We start from the raw sequence: 9,646 nt of genomic DNA, 5'->3' as shown, positions 1-9,646 counted from the left end.
CCTACCTTCTGAGGAATATTTGTTTAGAGCCTGGACAACATTCTTAGATATAGCAGGCTTCTTCAAAGCAAAACACTTCTCAGGAGAAAACTTACTCATTCACTGAGTTCCCGATCAGCTCCTCTGAACCTTGAGTACCCTCTACATAAGTCCTTATCTTTTGAAAATAGGGTCCCTCACTGAATCTAGAGATCACTCTTTGCTGGTCTGGTTGGCCAGTGATCTCCTGAGATGCTCTTGTTTGCCTCCCTAGCCTGGTTGTATAGGTGCCAGCTGATGTACCTGGCTTTGACATGGGTGCTGGAGATCTGAACAGCTCCTGTTTATATGGCAAGCACTTTACTGACTGAACTACCTCCCTATACCCTCAGAGTGCTCTTTCTTGTCCTCAAGTCCCCTGCCTGAACTCACAAGGAGATAAAGCTCCTTAAGATGCTTCAAAAGGACCCTTATTGCCTGATACCAGATGGTTCTTTAGACCCTTGCCCACCTCCTGTCACATATTACACATGTATACAGGACTGGAGCTATCTACAGGTTCCCTAGTGTCCTATTAGCCTTATTTCCCACACCCTGAGTGTGCCCATCCCTTAACCCTGAGTGTACCCATCCCTCAGTCAGCACTCTACCACATTCTCCCTGTATGTACTTTGACAGTGCATATTCATTCACCACCATGTTCTTCATCTTGTACTGTAATTTACTTGCTTGGGCTGCATTTTCCTGTCAGGTGTCAAGCTGCTGAGTGAGAAGACTGAGAAGTTCATCTCTGGGGTCCTGGGTTGAGCTCTTAGAAGGCACTCAATGTACATTTGTAGGGTGGGTGGATAGATGATGGATGGATGATAGATGAAGGACTCTTTACAAGAATAGAAGAGTCTTCAGATAAGATGATTAAAATGTCTGTGTACCAGGGAAGAAGTCAGGAGGCTTCCTCATCAAAGCCCAAATCTTAGTCAAAAGGATGAAGCTGTGGCCTCTGCCAGGCAAATCGTCTAAGCCAAGAACAGGGAACTTGGGCATGACAAAGTGGCCTGCTTTTTGACTCATTTCCCGTTTCTTTCTGGATAAAAAGGTCCTTGGGGAGACAGATATTGAGAATTTCCTATGCCAGAGGCAGAGATGAAGGAGGAGGCTCCCGAAGCGCACTTCACAGTGGACAAACAGAACATCTCTCTCTGGCCTCGAGGCAAGTACCAGCTACTGCTCCATGCCCACTTGGTGCTTCTGCCCACAACTGCTCTTCACTGATCCTTAACAGACCTCTCTGTCCCCTTCCAGAGCCTCCTCCCAAGCAAGATCTGTCTCCAGTTCTAAGGAAACCTCTCTGTATCTGCGTGGCCTTCACCTGCCTGGCATTGGTGCTGGTCACCTCCATTGTGCTTCAGGCTGTTTTCTGTAAGTCAACTGGTCCCTGGGGATCCAAACCTTTTGGCTACAGTCCTTGGTGTCTCGGGTCTGTGACATTTTAGGAACTTTCCTGATGTTTCTAGAAGCTGGCCTGCTATCCCTTCTGTACTGGGTTCTAGGAGGACCTTATAACTGGCATTAGAAAATGTCTGTTCTCAGGGTACTCTTCTGTCTTCAAGAAACAATCACTAAGCTTTTTATCTCTGCCTTTGACTCCCTTAGACTCCTGTCACTCACAGCTCCCAGATTGTTGGATTCAAAGCTTTGTTGCTAGCTCCCAACAGGGAGCTTGATGTCTCCTGATCTCACTAGGTATTTACTCGGTACTATACTAGTTCTGCGCTGAACCGAGCCAGCAAACCTCCCAGTCTCTGCACTCCTTTGTCCAGGCAAAGAGTATGTCCATACTTGGAGCCTTCTTATTCCTCTTCTAGAAGCTTCTTGGCCTCTGCTGAAATCATACCTCTCTTCCTTCTGCTCTAGAGAGCCCAGGGAAAAATGTCTTTTCTTTTTATGATCTACATGCATGGTCTCCTGGACATCACTGACCTTGATCTTATCCTAGACCACTAGTCTTGTCTCTTCTCTTATCTCCCACCTCTCTCCTTTTGTTTGTGGCCCTGCCTAGCTTGGAACCCAGTAGATCAGGCCTGCCTGGAACTCACTGAGATTCACTCGCCTTTGCCTCCTGAGTGCTGGGAGTAAAGGTGTGTCCACCAGGCCCTTCTAACACTTCCTTTCTCATAGGACTCTCTTAAAAATATCATTTTATTGTATATATGTATATGAGTGTTTTGCTTGCCTGTTTGTGCACCACATGCCCTGGTGCCCTAAGAGTGAAGAGTGCATTGGACTTCACTAGAACTGAAGTCATAGTCAAGAGTTATAGTCAAGAGCTGTCATATATGCTGGGAAGTAAACCAAGGTATTCTGCAAGGATAAGTGTTCTTCCTGCTGAGTCATCTTCCATCCCATAGGACTCCTTTGACAGTTATTGGTTAGTTTTGGCTCCTGTGCCAATGATCTTAGTAGAGTATGAGAGATAGGGCCAAGGAAGGGCAGAAAGAGCTTCATGCCCCTCCCGTATGCTCTGGAGTCTACATGTATATGGCCCCACTCATGGCCATAAAGCAGGCTGTGGGCAGACAAGGGACGGGTGTGCTTCCCTAGCTGGTGGTGGGGTCTTTGACAGGAGATGGCTGGGGACTAACTCATAGACTGAGAGAGGACCCAGAGATGGAGTGATGAGGCAGTGACTAAGGGAACCCCCTTTACCAAGTTCACCCAGACCACACTAAGGAATTTCAGGTTTGGGATCTCCCTCTGCTTCTTCATGAGGACTCTTGGTCTCCTCACTGCCTGTGCCAACCAGCGTTCATGATGTGTGGTAGCCCCTAATGCATACTTGCTGCATATTGATGAATGGATGGAGAGTGGGTGGCAGTTCCTTGGACTGTCTTGATCCTGCAGCTTCTCCTTCCTTTGGACAACACTCCATCTCCATGGCTCAGGAACCCCTCAGCTGACCCCTTGACTGTCTCAAATCTAGATCCTAGGTTGATGGGCAAAATATTGGATGTGAAGAGTGATGCCCAGATGTTGAAAGGTCGTGTGGACAACATCAGCACCCTGGGTTCTGATCTTAAGACTGAAAGAGGTCGTGTGGACGATGCTGAGGTTCAGATGCAGATAGTGAACACCACCCTCAAGAGGGTGCGTTCTCAGATCCTGTCTTTGGAAACCAGCATGAAGATAGCCAATGATCAGCTCCAGATATTAACAATGAGCTGGGGAGAGGTTGACAGTCTCAGTGCCAAAATCCCAGAACTGAAAAGAGATCTGGATAAAGCCAGCGCCTTGAACACAAAGGTCCAAGGACTACAGAACAGCTTGGAGAATGTCAACAAGCTGCTCAAACAACAGAGTAAGTAAATGAGATCAGCCTGCAGGCTGACCAGGGGCCGCGAGCCCCTACCTGTTTTGAGCAGTAGTTTGGGTCTCTACACTAAGGTGCAGAATGTAGAAGCATTGGGAGTCTAGTCTGCCCTGGCATTCTGTGTGGCCTGAAAAAAACCACATACTTGGTTTGGAGTGAGTGAGTTTATTAAATATGTAGTGAGCTAAAAATAAAAGAATAAACAGGGGCTGGAGAGATGGCTCAGCAGTTAAGAGCACTGGCTGCTCTTCCAAAGGTACTGAGTTCAATTCCCAGCAACCACATGGTGGCTCACAACTATCTGTAGTGGGGTCTGATGCCTTCTTCTGGTGTGTCTGAAAACAGCTACAGTGTACTCATATACATATAATAAATAAATCTATCTTAAAAAAGAATAGACAACAAATGATGGATGAATAAATGATTGATAGACACAGAGAGACAGATAGATAGGTGATAGATTGATATAGCAAAACGTCAAATTGGGCATTAAAGCCTCTAGCAGAAACCCACTGAGGAAGGCCCACTGAGGCCTTCTGATGGATTTTCTGACAGAGTCCCTGAGGAGCAGAGGATCACTTAGGGTAAGGCTTTCAAGTAAAAGAACAAACAGCAAATGTGATGACTGGAAGGTGGTGTCATCAAATCAGGAGCTTACAAACATCCAGCAGAAACTGACTGGGGAAGATGAGGCAGTCCACTGGAATTCCAAGTTGAGCTTTCTCTCCATGGCTGGACTGTTCTGTCGTCTTCCCTCCTTGTCACAGAGCCAGGGGCCAGCCTGTCTCCAGACAAAGTGGGCAGAGCCTCACTGAGCTCACACGGAGACATCTTACTAATATAACATACGTTTCACTTGGCCTGTACCTTGCTGTTTCCCATGATGCTCATTACTGTGAGCCAGGGCCCAGGGTGATGGTCCCCATGTTCCTGTCATATCTTCCTTCCCTGCCACTGTCCCTGTCTAGCCTCAGAGGCTCTATTCACAAATCTCAGACTTTTAGGGTCCCAGTGGAAGGGTCCCAATTCCTGACACTGGGAACTCAAGGACCCTGGAGCCTGGACTCATTCACTGTTGTCCCCAGGATCCCATTGAACACCCCATCCCATCAGGACAAAGCAGAACCCGGAGCACCGCGGTTACCTCAGCCCCTGTTTTCCAGGTGACATTCTGGAGATGGTGGCTCGAGGCTGGAAGTATTTCTCGGGGAACTTCTATTACTTTTCACGCACCCCAAAGACCTGGTACAGCGCAGAGCAGTTCTGTATTTCTAGAAAAGCTCACCTGACCTCAGTGTCCTCAGAATCGGAACAAGTGAGTGCAAGCATCCGGCCCTGCGAAGGGGCATGCCAACAAGGCTGGGCAGGAGTTTGCCACAATAACAAAAAATCCTTAACTGTGCACCACCTAATGTGTGCTGTGGGGGTGTGTGAATGTGTGTGTGTGTGAATGTGTGTGTGTGTGTGTGTGTGTGTGTGGTTTCAGTGCATATGTGGAGGCCACAGGAGGATATCCAATGTCTGCTCTATCACTCTGTTACATTCCCGTTTCCCAAGTACTGCCTAATGGGCTAGCGAGTTCCAGCGACCTTCTGTCTCTGCTGGGGTTATACGGTTGCTGGGATTTGAAGTAAGATCCTCGTTCTCATGCAGCAAGTACTCCTGCCCACTTGGTCATTTTCTTATCACCCCCTACCCCTCAGAGTTTACTTCTCATGTACACTATACATCTTGCAAGGGATAACAGGTCTGCTTGATATGGGTATCAAGGGCCTAAGCCAAAGGAGGATGTGTGTTATTTCAACACACATCCAAAGTTGCTGAAGCAAGGGGACGCAACAAGCTTCACTGGCTTTTAAAGCTCCTGCTTTAGTGTAATTTCTGCTCACGTCTCCAGGGAGAGCCAACCACATAATCAGCTAGCTTCAAAGAGGGCCAGGAGGGGGCGCTCATTCCACATGGCAGACAATAGAAATCCTTGTCACTAAGATGCACCAGGTTGTAATAAGCCTCCTTCCTGGTGATGCAAACTGTAGACCAGGCTTATTAATCCAAGAGACAGGAATGGAGCAGTTGAAGGCCCAGGGTCTGTTCTAGCTGAGTGTCACGTTCTGCAGAAAACTTATCCTTAGGGAAATTTCCCAGACCCTCTTTTAATTGGATTGGTGAAATAGTGCCTGCCAGGGAGAATAATGGAGGTCTTCTAGTGTCCGGTACAATTAAGGGCTCATGCAATCTAGGTACTACATTCAGGCAATCCCCTTGATATCCGTTGTCTGCAGTTCAGTTGAATCTTCAGCCTTTTTTTTTTTTCAACACAGGGTCTCAGTATATAACTCAGGATGGCCTTGAACTTTTGATCCCTTGGCCTCAGACTCCAAAGTGCAGGGATTACAGGCATCTGCTGCTGTGCCTGGCAGGCTCAGTCTCCCATATCCTCTAGCCCCTCACTAGAAAGCATGAGTTCCAAGTTTGTTAGCTGATAAACTGAGAGCAACCAGAATTGGAAGCAGGCTCTGGGTCCAGGAAGGGCGCCGAGAGAAGATGCTGCACCTGCAAATCGGCAGCTCTCATGGGGCATCATTAGATTCAGGGCTGTGCACAAATGAAGAGTGCCCACCAGGTAGATACCCAGAGGAGTGGTGGGGGCTGGGCCTCTGCTCACTTACTCTGTGTTCCCCACAGAAGTTTCTCTACAAGGCAGCAGATGGAATTCCACACTGGATTGGACTTACCAAAGCAGGGAGCGAAGGGGACTGGTACTGGGTGGACCAGACATCATTCAACAAGGAGCAAAGTAGGAGGTGAGTGAGTCCGCAGTGCCCTCCTTCTTAGCCTGGCTTGCTCCATGGTGAATCCCCATGAACACAGGGCTCTGCTTTGTCCTTGTCCTTGCACAGTGGCACTACTGGAATGGAGTGGAGCTGTTTCTGCTCATTGGTACCTGGGGCCAGTCAGGGACCTCCGTGTCTTATATGGCTTGATACCCAGCCTTTCTGCCTAGCTGGGGTGAGGATCTGACCCAAGTCCAGGCCTATGCAGTATAGACTCATGGGAGCCTTGAGAGATGCAGGCTAGGGGCACAGCAGGGAGCTTAGAGTTGAGAGCCACCATGTGGTTGCTGGGATTTGAACCTCGGACCTTCGGAAGAGCAGTCAGGTGCTCTTACCCACTGAGCCATCTCACCAGTCCCGAGCTTAGAGTTGAAGGACTATTTCAACTCTTAGGTCTTTTTAGGTTTGGGAGCAAAACCTTGCAGTGTTGTCAGCCAGGATGAAAACCGGGGTTAAAATAACTTATCCGAAGTTTCATTTATTTATATTATTGTGTGTGTACGTGATATATGCGTTACATGTGTGTAAAGGTCAGAGGACAACTTGTCCAGGTCCGTTCTTCCTTACCATGTGGATTCCGGAGATCAGCCTCAGGTTATCAGCTTTGCTTGCAGGTACTCTGACCCACCGAGCCATCTTGCTGGCCTCTAAAATAACCGATTTTAAAGACAGCATCTCGTGTATCTCAGGCTGGCTTGAAAAGCTGCTTTGTAGCTTAGGTTGACCTTGAACTTCTGATACTCCTGCTTCTACCTCCTGAGTGCTTGGAGAGAGGCATGTGCCATCGTGCCCTGTCTATTTGGCGCTATGGATAGGATTCAGGGCTTCCTTCATCCTACAGAAGCATTCCACCAGGTGCACAGAGTGTCTTGCTTTCTTTTCTCACTTGATAGGTTCTGGATTCCAGGTGAACCCAACAACGCAGGGAACAATGAGCACTGTGCCAATATCAGGGTGTCTGCCCTGAAGTGCTGGAACGATGGTCCCTGTGACAATACATTTCTTTTCATCTGCAAGAGGCCCTACGTCCAAACAACTGAATGACAGATCTGGCCTGAGCTCGGCATCTGTGGGGCAACAGTGACCTGGCTGAAGAGATGTCTCTCTCCCTGAGGCTCCAAGATTGCTCTGTACTTTACGTTTTTTTCTTGCTTGAAAATTGTCCCAAACACAGCCTGTGGTCTTTCTGTCTTGGCTGGCAGTTCTCTGCTCCTGGAGGCCTTGGAGGAGCTTGGGTTAAACGGGTGAGGACCTGAAGAGGGCGTAGCAGTCCTTACTGCCCAGGCGAGGCAGGTCAGCACACCAAACAGGTTGTTTAGATTTTCCTGATCCTTCTCAGAAGCCTTGGCTGACCATATAAAAGCTACATTCAAATATGACCAGTATTTGAGGAGGCAGACATGCCCAAATTTAACCATGATACAATTTATACAACATGTATTAGAACACCTCATGGTATGCTCAAAATATGTAAATATGTTGTTTTTATGTGCCTATTGCAAATAAATGTAATATTACTATTTCTTGGTCTGTGTGTATGTGGTGTGCATGCGTGTGTGTGTGTGTGTGTGTGTGTGTGTGTGTGTGTGTGGTGTGTCTGCAGGGTCCAGAAGAGGGGGTCCAATCTCCTAGAGGTGGAGTTACATTTGTTTATGAACAACCTGATATGGCTGCTGGCATCCAAACTGGTCTTCTGATAGAGTAGTGTGTGCTCTTACCTGCTGAGCCATCTCTTCAATCCTGTAGATTTAAATTATAAGGCAAAAGTACGAAGTATACAAAAGTAAATAGGAAGGCTGGAGGTGTGGCTCATTGGGTAATGAGCTTACCTGGCATTGGTGACCCTGAGACTAATACGTAGGACCAGGTATGTTAGTGCGTAGCTGTGATCCCAGCACTGAGGAGGTAGAGGCAGGAGAATCACCAGTTTACGGTTATCCTCAGCTCTGTAGTGAGTTTGAGGCCAGGCTGGTATAGAGAATCCTGTCTTGAGAGAGGAGGCAGTTGGCTTCAGGATAACCAAGCAGTTTTTCCCATGTTGCTATGAGGCTCTCTCTAGTTGAGACCACAATTCCAAGATGTGTGTTTAGGAGCACTGAGGGCACTCTGGCTGAATTCCATGGGAACAGCAGCTCTCTGTCGCCTTGTCCTTGCCATGTTCCATCACCTCTTGATCCGCTTTCTCTGAAGCCTGAATCCCCATTTCCTTGAGTGAGCTAATCCAGAGCAGTTCAGGGCTGCAGATCTTCTGTTTGAGCTGCCTGGCTCAGCTCCCCTCCCTCCTGCCACCAGGCCTTCATATGCCCAGGCCACCATAGTCATCTCGGCCTCCTCCGCTCCTCTCCATGTGCTCCCCTCTGGTTATGATAGCCTTGTCTACTCTAAACACCTCTTGGCTCAAAGATTTCCTTGGAGTGCTTGTTTTCATTCCCAGTGACCACTGTGAACTGCAAAGAACATGCAGTCTCGGGGGTTACCCAGATAGAGGGCAAAAAAGAAGAATAAGGGCAGTCTGTCTCTGGAAAAGCCACCAGCCACCAGCAGGAGAGCTTATATTCAGTTTTTATGTGTGTGAAATAAGGTGAGGTTTGATAAGTTTCTTCAGGGGGCTCCTGGGTAGCAATTTTTCTGTCCTCTAGCCCTCCTCCCAGGGGATCTGTCCTGAGGTCCCCCCCCCCATTTTTTTTTTATAAAGACTGGGTATCTAGATATAAGTCAGAATCTAAGCCAGAAACAAAGGCCTGAAAAGAGAGGCCACCAAATGGGGCATCAGAGAGAATGCAGGAAGCATGAACTGACCTCCATTGAGGATTCCCAACAGAGAGAGTGGAGGGGAAGGGGGAGGGGGAGGGGGAGGGAGAGGGAGAGTCCTTTTGAGAGCCATCTCATCTCACTGCTGAGTGAGAAGAGGCAGCACAGAGGGTACAAGCCTTTTTTCCCCCCACATGGTCTTTATATTTCATCCTGGATCTAACTATGTATATCAGGCTGGCCTTGAACCTACAGAGATCAGCCTGTCTACCTCTCGAATACTGTTATTAAAAATATGTGCCACCACACCAGGTTATAGGTTTGTGTTTAGGGCCTGGGCATCTTTCATCCTCCCAGAATCCCAAAGATTGAGGTTACCAGTAGATCCCACCTACTGAAAGACTCCACATCTGGCTAGGCACCCCACCATGGGATCAGCTGTCTTCCATTCAGTGGCTAAAGAAACTCCATCTGTGCTAGGCATCTATCTTGTTGCCTGTTAGCCTTTGTGTCTCTGACCTAAGTTCCTGGAGGATAAAATCCCCACAACCCTGACTCCTTGACCCCTATCCAGCTGTAATATGGTCATCTGTTTGGATTATGATGTGTCTAACTGCTAAATTTGGGGTTCTATAACCTGCTTAAGCAGATCTTCAAGGACTATTTCAAGGCTACCTTGACTACTTAGTCTTAATCAAGCAGAACAGCATGTTGG

General features: G+C 47.9%; 1 protein-coding gene across 2 annotated transcripts; it reads left to right on the top strand.

Annotated features, from left to right (window-relative positions):
• The first annotated feature begins 1,049 nt into the window (after positions 1-1,049).
• Cd207 (CD207 antigen) lies at positions 1,050-7,700 on the top strand. 2 transcript variants are annotated; one of them, NM_144943.3, is made up of 6 exons: positions 1,050-1,189; positions 1,282-1,398; positions 2,960-3,334; positions 4,510-4,661; positions 6,032-6,150; positions 7,074-7,700. In NM_144943.3, exons 1-6 carry the CDS (start codon positions 1,108-1,110, stop codon positions 7,222-7,224), a joined length of 996 nt encoding a protein of 331 aa, NP_659192.2. In that variant the 5' UTR covers positions 1,050-1,107; the 3' UTR covers positions 7,225-7,700. The 2 variants fall into 2 exon arrangements, with proteins under 2 accessions (NP_659192.2, XP_006506202.1); XM_006506139.2 differs by having other exon boundaries at positions 1,068-1,189; positions 6,035-6,150.
• Positions 7,701-9,646: the final 1,946 nt, after the last annotated feature.

The sequence above is a fragment of the Mus musculus genome, chromosome 6 (genome assembly GCF_000001635.26).
Source record: "Mus musculus strain C57BL/6J chromosome 6, GRCm38.p6 C57BL/6J".
NCBI classification, from domain to species: Eukaryota; Metazoa; Chordata; class Mammalia; order Rodentia; family Muridae; genus Mus; species Mus musculus.
Note: the sequence above shows the minus strand (reverse complement) of the source record. Positions and strands in the feature narration are given on the sequence as shown.

Bases quoted from the DNA above. Each gene is read 5' to 3' on its own strand.
- Cd207 (NM_144943.3), top strand. From the start codon at position 1,108: ATGCCAGAGGCAGAGATGAAGGAGGAGGCTCCCGAAGCGCACTTCACA. The intron at 1,190-1,281 runs GCAAGTACCAGC...GTCCCCTTCCAG, and splicing joins CATCTCTCTCTGGCCTCGAG to AGCCTCCTCCCAAGCAAGAT. The intron at 1,399-2,959 runs GTAAGTCAACTG...TCTCAAATCTAG, and splicing joins TGTGCTTCAGGCTGTTTTCT to ATCCTAGGTTGATGGGCAAA.